Source organism: Lytechinus pictus, chromosome 8 (assembly GCF_037042905.1).
Source record: "Lytechinus pictus isolate F3 Inbred chromosome 8, Lp3.0, whole genome shotgun sequence".
Lineage (NCBI taxonomy): Eukaryota > Metazoa > Echinodermata > Echinoidea > Temnopleuroida > Toxopneustidae > Lytechinus > Lytechinus pictus.
The window spans coordinates 20245763-20257613 of record NC_087252.1 but is presented as its reverse complement, the minus strand read 5'-3'; the positions used below and the strand labels follow the sequence as shown (position 1 = coordinate 20257613).

The following is an 11851-nucleotide window of genomic DNA, read 5'->3' as shown; positions in this document are numbered from 1 at the left end:
TAAGTCTCCATGATTACGTACCAACTACGATATTCCATGGGAATTCATTTCATCATGTACATCAACTGTCAGCGGGGAATCCCCAGAAGTCGTTTGACATTGACTCGGAACGGAGAGCCATTTGTGTCACATAAACATGATAAAGTCGATAATATAAGTTTCTTGTCGATATACACTGGTTTCTTTTTTTATCCCGGATTTATCATCAGAAAACTTGGTTAATCGTAACCGAAAAAATATTAGTTCTTTGCCGACAAATAACTAAGTTTATCGAAATAAAAAAAAGGATAGTTCTTCGCCGAAAAAAAATTAGTTTATCGAAATTGATTTTTTTTTAAATATCGGACATATGGTTAGCCATTTGTCCCATAAAGGCGATAGACTCGGTAAAGTAGGTATAGTTACATCGTTGTGGTTCTACATCTGCGCCATTGTAATTATTCGATAAATATTCAACTCTTTCGACCTTTCTCTCATTAACGCTATCCACTTATATTTTTCTCATGGCCATTTTCTCCTCCGTTTCCACTCACCCTTCTCTTTCGAATAATGTGCTATAATGTGCTTTGAAACAGAGGGTCGTGGGTTCGAATCGTAGCCATGGCGTATTTTCCTTCAGCAAGAAATGTATCCATACTGTGCTACACTCGACCCAGGTGAGGTTAATGGGTACCCGGCATGAGTAATTCCTTGCATGCACTGAGTGCCGGTGATGGTAGCTCGAGCTAAAGCCGGGATAATGATAGCAGCACTTTGTATCCTCTGGCAAAAAGCGCTTTATAAATCCAGCTATTATTATTATTATATTAATGTAATAAATCACAAATTTATATTTTTCAGAAATTATTTAAACTCATATGACTGAAAAGAGGAAATATCACAGAATTCATGCCGTTTGAGACAAATGATAGCTCTAACCATTTCCACTCACGGATCAGAGACAAAAAGACTTGCAGTTTCAAGAGGTGAATTTTTACATAATTACGCTGCAGTTTCTGCCAAATCCTAACCAGAAGTGTTTTAAAATCCCCCAAAATGGCGGATTTATATTTTCTTCAAAATTATTCATATTCAAAAGACTAAAGAGAGCGATTATCAAATAATACAAAGCTGTTTTTTAGACTACGTTTTGCAGTGCTCACAATCAAAGCTAACATGAAATAACCCTGCAAGAGTCATAGCTTCGTTTTTTCGCGGCCTATAGGTGGGAGAACGCTTAATACCCGTCCGACCTTTTAGAGATGTGACCGCGTAAATTTATTTATAAACAAAATTAAAAGAAACTTACCTTCGTTCTTTCACAATGAACTATTGAACTGTAGCATGGATATGGTATGTCTGGTCGAAAAGCAAGATTGCAAAGTTGAAGTACAGAGTTAGTCAGAAAAAACATATCCCATCAAATTGGCGTTGTCTTGTCTAAACTATGAACAGTTATTGATATAGAGTTATTCCCACTCTCATTTTGATACCATATTCATACTGATATTTGCCTGCATGACTGACTACAAAGCAATCTCCAGAAGGTCGTAAAATCTTAGTTGCGCCAAGTCATTAGTTGAAGAATGAAAAAAGGTGCACGCATGCAGATAGATACCGACACCTAGCCGGCATTCCACACACAGACACACCCACATATTCCACCAAACTCACCCCTACACAGACCCACACATAAACAACAAATCACCCGTTCCACACTCACCACCACCCACACACCCTCAGATATCCACACATTTGTGAAGGGCCAAACATACGTGTTTCCAAATCAGGCAAACAATTTTGAAGATTAACAGTGGAATAGAGTGGCCACTTTTTATCAGGACATGATCAATCAGATACGAATATGAGGAATTGTAATCACTACTTAAAGATCCAGACCGGACCCGAAAATGAAATTGATAAATTATATACCAATCGAAAGATTATAAGCTACTAAATACAGCAAGGTATGCTTTATGCATTTTCACCGCTTCCTAGCTGAGTATTTTGCTTAAGAATATTCCAATTATCGGGCTTCGAACCCCGCTTAGAAAATAGACTTTATTGTGCTTTTCACCTGCCTCGCGACCGTGACGTCACGTTGTGTAAGAAGCGTCGTGATTCCATAGGTTTGAACACAGAAAAACTGGGTGATTTTTTTGCTTTCCAGATAACGCATTTCATTAATTTCTTTACTTTTATCACAGAGGGATATCACATATATTTTTACCCACAAGCTTGAATTTATGAATCTACAGTTTGAACTAGTTTTGCCATATTTTATTTCCTGCTTATTTGGCGCAGATTTAAATTCCATCTGCATTTAGATTATGTATAACAACTTTTCCTGACATAGCAATTTAAGCCCAATAAGAGCCAAACAAAGAAATCACAAAAAAGGTAGTAAATAGTTGTAGGTTTACAACAATTTGAACAGTGAATAATTTTGAGTGCTATTTTCATCTGAAAACGAAAAAAAAATGGATTCATAACATGGAAATGGAAGAAAATACCCAATGCTCTTGTACACAAACCTATGGAATCACAACCCTCCTGACACAACGTGACGTCATCATTTTCAAGCGACGTTGGGGTGCTCAATCGAAGCGTACTTTGGAGAAGCAGTTTTTTTTTATTTTTATTTAATATTTATAACTATTGGAAGGAGATATATGTAATATTTTTGGTATATTTGAATTGTATGAATCATTACCTTTATTTTTATATATGATTGTTTTTACACCGGTCAGGGTCTTTAATGAGGGGTTTATGAAGTTTTTTCTAAGAAGCGCGTGTTTTGGTGGCGGTGGGTGGATGTGTGTGTGGCCAAGAAAAGAGGTGTGTGGGTGAACAATGGGTTGGTGTCTTTTAGTGTGCACACAATTATCCTTTTCAGACTTTGTTTGATTCTTCACCCAGCATCTCGGCGCAACTGAGATTTAACGACAGACTTTCCGGAGATTGCGTCTTATATCTTGGTCACATTTGCTCTACGGCGAGTCGAAAACAGCAATTTTATTCATTTTTATTCAAACCACCTATACCTGGTACCAAACAAATGTTAAAACGGCGGTTTTCGACTCGGCGTAGAGCGAATGTGACCGAGGTATTAGTCAGTCATGAATACCATTCCGTTCGAAAATAGCATCAAAATTATATCAGGACATATCAATAAATCTATGATTAAAATTTCATCCTTTAGACAAGACCACTTCAAACTAATGGGACATATTTTTCTGACCCACTCTGTATTTCTTGATATTGCTGTACATTATAATGCGAACATTGCGAAGTGGCAGTTTTGGTTCCTTATTTCGTCATAGGCATATATATTACCTTGGACTAAATTCCAGTAAATATATATGTGGAACTAATAAAATGGCTGTGGCAACCTGAATGTTCTAATGGGGTTATGTGATCGTTCTAAGCAAATTTGTGTTGCTCTTTATGGATACCGGGATGGCAAAATCATTCGGGGTTCTTATTCCGACCATGGCCGAACGTCTCGACTCTTGTTACGGTACTGTTCGGTTGATATGCAGTATGCCATCAGCGATTACTCATCTACTGTGTAAGATGGGTTTTGTTATCTTTCACACCATTTTTAAGAACCGACAGTGTTGTTAGACTTGAAAGAGCAAACAAATATTGGAAAATCACTTCAAGCTTACGGATTCTTGGAGGCGTTACTATGAACGCAATGGAGCAAAGATCTACCATGTTAGAAGAAGTACAGGAACAGAATGATGACCGGAAGTGTTACTCAGGAACAGAATCCTCCCAAAGTAAGACAATGTTGTGTGGTAAAGCGGATGATGGACAAGGAACTGAAGGAGTGACAGAGCGAAGGCGTTTGATTCAGTTGGATAGGTTTAGGATTGATAAGCAGGAGATGTCATCGGACCCACAATCCACCCTGAAAGGGTCATTCATTCAATCCTGCAAACGATCTTGCGGATTGTTAAACGAGCCGCTCTACCCTTTCTCCACCCCGATCCTTGTCATAGAATCTCACACTGTTTATTATTGGATTTTTTTTTTGGTTCCCCATACTGAACAACTTGGTATCCAATCTTCTAATGCTGTCTACCTCTCAACAATCGGTGGTGTCGGCGGCATTATTGGGAGAACCGTCTCCATCCTCCTCCTCTATAAAAGAGTCAATGCTTGTGCTGTGTACATCCCGGTATCTTGTATCTGCGTCGTATCATTTCTGCTGGACGTCACCAGTTCTGATTACCAGTCACGTGCTGATTTAGCATTTATTTGAGGGTTCTGCTTCTTCATCGTGGATGCCTTTTGCAGCAGCATAATCGAGGATGCTGTCTTTGACGATAGTAATTGTGACATGGCCCTCGCTCTTTCTAGTTTCTGTTATGGATTGGGGGCAACGATGGCAGGAACATTCTCAGGTAGGCTATATTAAGGAACCCTCATTTTGAAATTCATTTAGAGCGAACTTCATTTCAAGAACGAATGCTTCCCTTGAAACACTAGCGTACCTACGGGGGGGGGGGGGCAGTGTGCCCCCTGATGAGCCACAACCCATGCAAAGGACGTATCCCTGCCCCCATGACGAGCTTGAAAGACCTTTCCCCCCCCCCCCCCCCTGACGAGCTTGAAGACCTTTATTGCCCCCCTGACTAGCTTGAAGACCTTTTTTTTTTGCTTGTCAATTTTTTTTCTGGTACGAAATCCGTTATTTGTGATTGAAGACCTTTTTTTGTTTTGCTTGTCAAATTTTTGGGCGGGCGGTTTTGCCTCCCTTCTCCTGTGGAAAATCCTGGGTACGCCACTGCCTTGAAAAATAACTTATTAAGAAGATAGAATTTCACTCAACAAGAAATCGATTTTATTTTGGTGGGGAGTATTTTTCGTTGACTATATGTACCATTTTTTTTACGGGGGCATCAAATTTATTAAGCCTCATTGGCTTTAGAAGCACCTTTTACATCACTGATTTAAACTCTATTTTCTTTTGACTTAATATCTTGGCTTTTACAATGTCTTATTAGTTTGTTATGTAGCGTTTTTTTTTTTTTGTAATGCATACTTTGTCCTATGTTAATTGATAAATCTAATTGGTACTTCTATTTTATAAACCAACACATGATATATTTATCAGTAATGCAATAAAAAATATGAATAGAATTTATTAAAAGTGTCTTTTAGTAAAGAGATTTTCGTAAGTTAAGGACGACCGTTTGACTGGATTATGTGTGTGTGTGTGTGTGTGTGTGAGGGTGTGTGTGTGTGTGCGCTTGCGCGCGCGCGTGTGTGTGTGTACACTGAGATAAATGTATTTATCATAATAAAATTCAATTCGCAGCCAAAGGTCGAATACATGAAGTTGTAGAAAGAAAACAAAATCAATATACGTATAGAAACAGATAAACAAAATCTGTATATCAATGCATAATATACAGTCCTCAACTACACATACATGGCCAGTTTCCTGACCCATAATGCTAGTGTAGTCTACAAAATAGACCCACTTGAATAATAACTGCCTCCCCCCCCCCCCCCCCATTGGAGGAGAAAAATAAAGGGCGGAAAGAAAAAAAAAGGGGAAGAAAGAAGGAAAAAAAAGAGTAAGAAGACGAGTGAATGAAATAAGATAAGGAGAAGACTTGGTAAAAACAAATTCATGCAACTGTATAAATTTTTCGCTCGCGCTTCGCCATGGCGTTGTATATTCAATGAGATACATATCTTGCTCAATAAATAGGCTGATATGGAGCTTAAAATATCAAGTTTTGAAGTAAATTCAAAACCTATTTCAGCACGGACATCAAGCATTCCTTATTTTGTTTGATTTACAAATTGATTTTCACAAAGTGTTCGGTATGTCCGTTTTATTGTCTAAGTATCAACATTTACAGCCCGCACTGCGCGCTCGCAGAATTTGATTTGTCAAGTACCTATAAGGTTATCAAAATATCCCTTTCAGGGTTGATTGTCAAAACCTATCAGCCAGCGCAGCGCACTCACATTTTGATTGGTGAATGTCTACCTTCTTAGTATCTTTAAAACTCTCTTTTCAGGACTTAATATTAACAAGTTTCGCGCTCTCATTAGGTTTATTGGTTTATTACATCAATGAATAAGATAACATTTTCATGAATTCATAAAAATGTCCCTTTTTCACAAGGTAATATCGACAAGCATCCCGCGCTAAGGAAGAGGAATAAAAAGACAGTTATCATTTTTCATAAGATGACAAAATGTCCTTAGAATGTCCCGGACATATGTCAAAATAATAAGAGGTCTAATAAAAATATCAGCTCGCGCTTTGCGTTCGCACAAATTATTAGGTGCGATCAATATCCACTTCAAAATTGTCCTACACAGTGCTTAACTCAGTGCATAAATTACCAATTTTCAGATCACAATATCAAACATTTTCTGCTCGCGCTTCGTGCTCGCATTGATACGGAGTTTTTGCAAACCTCGGGGACGCATCATTCGGTCCGGTAACACAAAAGTTAACGATTAATCATACACTCGATTTTCAAGATTGATTGTACATTATAGTCAATAGAATCAAAGGTAGAATACTGCTCTACAATCATTGCTAAGCTTTGTGTTACAGGCCCTATAGATGCCCCCTGAGCCGGCTGCGAGCATCTACTATGACAACTGGCTGGAGATATTCGAAATGCTGGGCCTACAATAGATCATGACATGGATAAGAAAGTGGTTTTTCAAACAAATCGAGTGCATATTGAGTGAGGAAAAACTTACTGAATTCAGACTTAGATATAGATCATTACTGTCCATCGAATCGATATTGCATCTAATGTGGATTATTGGTGGATCACTGGCAATTGATTCCATGGGTCAGATCACCTCTTCAGCCGAAACCATTTCGCATGCGTTGATATGTACATGGTATATGCACGGCATATGCAATAAGCCTAACCGTCTGAACACCATCCGAATTTGCGGGGTTTTTTCTTTTGCTTGCTCCTACGAAAACGATATGCCTCTAGCACACAATGTAATGGGCATTATGTTTTACTTTCCCAAGAAATTGGGGATAAGATTCAAATTCCCGGGGGGGGGGGCGCACTTCCATTGACGAGAGGATACCAGGCGCGACCATAGGGTTTCGAAAAGCACCCTAAACAAGCGAAGCAAGTCTTTTCCAGATTATGAAAATGCATCCCTTAACAAGTATTTGGCTTGTGAAACCCTAAACATATTGGAAATGTATCCCTTTTTTCAGTATTTTTAACATCGCTTTTGACACCCTTATAACGTTACATAGGCCTATATTACGTACTTGCCCACTCTTTCCCTTTTTTACGCGTGGTCGCGCCTGGTATCCACTCGTCAATGGAAGTGCCCCCCCCCCCCGAGCGGCCTCTCGAGCTCTAGGAGGAACCAAACGTGGCTCTGGAAAGTCGTCCTAAATCGGATATATCGCTGTTACCATAGAAGCAACCAGAATGTTGCACACGAAACGCAGATTGAATGTTTCCGTTGCAACATGTCACACAATTTGCATTGCAGGATAGAGTTTTAGGACCATGACGACGGGCCCAAAAGTCTACTCCAAAACCAATATACCGTCGTAAAGTCCGTCTGCGTTGCACAGGCGAAAAGTGGGGATTGATATAGGAACATACGCAATTACCCATCCTTTACATGGCTTACAAAACACGAATAGAGTGTCCAGTTATTAGTTCTAACTCTATTCTTTTTCTGCTCGCGCTTCCCGCTCGCATTGTTTAGTTATATACCTGTCCTGTTCATGATTGCAAAAAGTGCTTTAAATGTCATGTTTTTTTAGGTCTGAATGTCATTTTTTCTGCTCGCGCTTTGCACTCACATTATTAATGTAGGAATATACCCATTTACCCTTCTTTTTCATGATTTACAAAACATGAATAGACTGCCCCGCTTGTAGGTCTAACTCATTTTTTCCGCCCGTGCTTCGCGCTCGCATTATTTAGTTATATACCTATCCTGTTCATGATTGCAAAAAGTGCTTTGAATGTCAATTTTTTAGGTCTGAATGTCATTTTTTCTGCTCGCGCTTTGCACTCACATTATTAATGTAGGAATATACCCATTTAACCTTCTTTTTCATGATTTAAAAAACATGAATAGACTGTCCCGCTTGTAGGTCTAGCTCATTCTTTTTCCGCTCGTGCTTCGCGCTCGCATTATTTAGTTATATACCTATCCTGTTCATTATTGCAATAAGTGCTTAGAATGTCCTATTTTAGGACAGAATGTCAAAACTTGTCTCCTTTTTCTGGACTTTAATCCAGGGAATCTTTGCCAGCTAATTTTTATATTATTTGGAATTAACACAGGATCATGAAAGCTAAAACTGAATCTACAAGATATTTAAGATTTGTTATTTTCTTTACCTTTGTTTTATACCTGTAATAAATAAAATAATCAAATTTAGAATTGATCTAACTAGTTATTTGTTGGATATTTGTCTCACATTGTAACAACATAAAGTCATTTAGTTTAATTTCTTGACGATTTGGATGGATGGTGACATTAAACACACACCCTCTCTCTCTCTCTCTCTCTTTCCCTCTTTCACACACACTCACCATATGCACACTCACGCGCTCTCGAGTTTGGCCATTCTATAAACATGACAGTGGGCATGATATTGATGTTCACCCAAACATGCAGACAATGAAACTGTATTGTAATAATAGAATCTTCTTTACATAGCCGTTCTGCTCTCATGCTTTGTATCAAGCTTATGGATGTACAACAAACGGGCCTCCTATGTTCAATATACCTTACCTTATTCATAGTACAGCTTATTATTATTATTTTTTTTTGGCTGTGGATAAAGCTGAGCAATGGCAGACAGGTATGTTGTACACGTTTGTTTAAGTTCTTCCACTGAGGTAATAGACCGGGGGCTCAGGGAGTTTATTCAGCTGATCCGGTACATAAGGTTTGATGGTCCCTACATGTTGGCATGATGTCAGTGGTCAAGCAAATGTGCTGCTGCCGGGTCATATCCTGTATGGAAAGCCCAGAGGACCCCATTTTTGTCGCCCATCTTGAATTTTTCATGAAAATCAATTATTTTCATATTTTTGCACAAACAATTTAAAAATATTAAATAAATACGTATTTTATAGTGATTTAGATCACCCGGTCTATAATGATAGTAAGAACTCGAAGGTACTGCAGTATCAAGTCAAAGGGGATCTGGTAGAAGTTATTTCTGTAAAACAACTGCATATAAAAAACATTTTAAAGTTATCATTAAGTGTAAAACACCGCGGTCCTTAATATTGATGATGGTGATCAACGTGGGCAAGAAAAACAAATATTTCTCAATATCTTGTTTTGGTAAGAGTTCCATATGCACCCCCCCCCCCACCCCCACTAGAATTGAAAATAAAAACATGGAGAAGGTTCAGAATAATATATCTAGCCCTAATATCGAACATACATGATGGGGAAGTGGAAATACATACCAAAATATGGCTTTATTCCGTCAAATTTCGAGCGAGATCTTGTGCGTGTAATTGTCCATAGACATCGGTTTATTTAGTCAGTAAAGGGTCTGCGAGTCAAGACTAGCCGAACTATCGGCTGATAATCGTAAAAATACCCTTTCCGGTATCAGCGCTTCTCGCTAGCATAGCGGGAAAGGTCTTGACTGCAGATCAAAAAAGGTGAGTTCGAGTCCCAACTAAGGTAAGCAACAGTAAAAAATGATAGAAAAATCTACAGTGCACGAACTGGAAGTCTCAACAAACTTTTGTTATTTTTGGTGGGGGGTGCAATGGAACTCTTTCCCTTGTTTTCTTTAGCTGCAAGTATGCTGAGTAATTATTGCTTGGCCTTTCAAAAAATGTATTTCTGCACTAGCTTTGGTCTTGTTAGTCTTTATCGCATTGCGTTTTATCTCTACAGTCACTAATATGGCCTTAACGGGTCTAGACGGCATCAAAGGCAACCACATTTCGAGAACGAAAAGTAAAACGAATATTTCACTGGACATCCCATTCACTACAAACATGGCAATTAGGCTAAAACGGTACTATTGCTTCTCCTTTATTTAAAAAAACATGCTTAGTCTTTTCTATTTCGTCTCTTTAGACATCATCGCGAGTCTGTCATCCCGGTTGTGAAGTCGAAAGGGACGCCGCCGTCGGTAATTTGTGTCGTAGTCGCGATCGTCTTTTTGGTCATTGGTGGCCTCGTTGGTATAGCGATTCATATCTTTACATCAGGTAACATCTTATAAAGATAATGGAGTTTTTTCTTCCACGACAGTCGACGCCTTTAAGAACATAGAAAATATATTGTTGAGTGTCCTTAATGACAAAGAACAATCAAGACGTCTTTGTCAAAAATAAGTGAATCAGAAAATTAAATATTTTTCACATTTTCTTGTCAACTCTGAAATTTTGGACAAAACTGCCGTTCTGGTTTACCAATTTTCGTTAAAGACGTCCTAGCTGTTCTTTGTCACTTGACGAGTATTTTCAATACATTTACTATGCTCTTAAATCCTTCCCCGCTGTAGTTGCAAAACTCACGATTGGTAGGGACGAAGAAAAACAATAAGACAGAGGTACAGCAAGAGAAAGGGAGAGAGGGGTGGGCGGGCGGGGTAGGTGGAAGGCTGGTAATGATTTTTTTTCATGGCTAGAAAGAATCACATTGAGCTTTCATGTTTTTTATACGATTAATTTTGGGAAATGTGTTGACATTACAAAAGTCCTGAACAAAATGATTGCCCTTAAAGGACCCCGGAATCCAATATATGACAAACCATTCATGGTGCAAGTTTGAATAAACTGTAAACATACATCTCCAATTTTACAAAACACCCAGTCTAAAACCAGCCGTTTTTGCCTTTAATCCGATTTATTATTACCAAATATTCCGTTCTTATTATCACGTATGGCATTTTCTTAACAACGCAAATATCAAGAATTCAAAAAAAAAATCATTTGTAATATTAGCCTAAGGCAATTCTTTTTATTAAGGGTCATTATTCACAATAGGGCTTGCCATTAATGTCTTACGTCAGCATAAGCTCGCTATAATTTTCTGGCTTTCACTTGTGAACATTTCAATTGTCTTCCTAAAAAAAATTATTGCGTAGCATTCATATGATAAACAAACAAAAAACAGGAAAAAATGCGCATACACTTTCAATATGTCTCTAAAAATATTAATAGTAATAAAATAATTGTTCTTTCGACAAATGGAATTGCAACACGTGTAATATATGGAATTAAATTGGGATGGTGTTTCCGGTCACTTTGTTTTTCACGTATTTGTTGCAATGAATAAAGATTTCCAAGGACAATATTTTCATGGCTTCATTACCATGATTACTAGAAATTATATCTGAGATAAATCCCGGAATTCGTATAAATTCCAATTAAACGTTAACCAATGGCTTACTCGTCCCCTAGTCCACGTCCCATCAACAGTGATCGTCGAACCCGTACGCGACCACGGAGTAGAGGCAGCATTGGTAGTGATTCCAGGAGCAGAGATCCGTGGGGAAGCATACCTTCCTCTTATGCCGAAGGTGATAGTTTAGCTGAAATACAAAATAAATTACAATTGGATTTAGAAAATATAACCTGCTGGTTAGAAGATAACCGTATGATGATGAATTATGAAAAAAAAATGTATGATTATTGGTACACGTGTTCGACTTGCAAACTCTATTTATTCCAAATGAATGAATCTCATTTAAAAATAATTTGTAATGGTCACCAGATCATACAAGTCCAATCCTTTGAATGTTTAGGTATACTTATTGATAATGAATTATCATGGAAAGAACATGTATCTAAAGTAGCCAATAACGTTAGCAGGAAGTTGGGTATCCTACGAAGGTTGTGTCAATGAA

At 38.1% G+C, this 11851-nt stretch overlaps 1 protein-coding gene across 1 annotated transcript in view; it reads left to right on the top strand.

Annotated features, from left to right (window-relative positions):
• The first annotated feature begins 8702 nt into the window (after positions 1-8702).
• Positions 8703-11851, top strand: part of LOC129267048 (uncharacterized) — a 99990-nt gene continuing 96841 nt past the window's right edge. The window contains exons 1-2 of the mRNA XM_064103742.1: positions 8703-8827; positions 10075-10208. Of these exons, the coding sequence (XP_063959812.1) occupies positions 8817-8827; positions 10075-10208 (145 nt within the window). The 5' untranslated portion in view covers positions 8703-8816. The remainder of the gene's footprint in view (positions 8828-10074; positions 10209-11851) is intronic.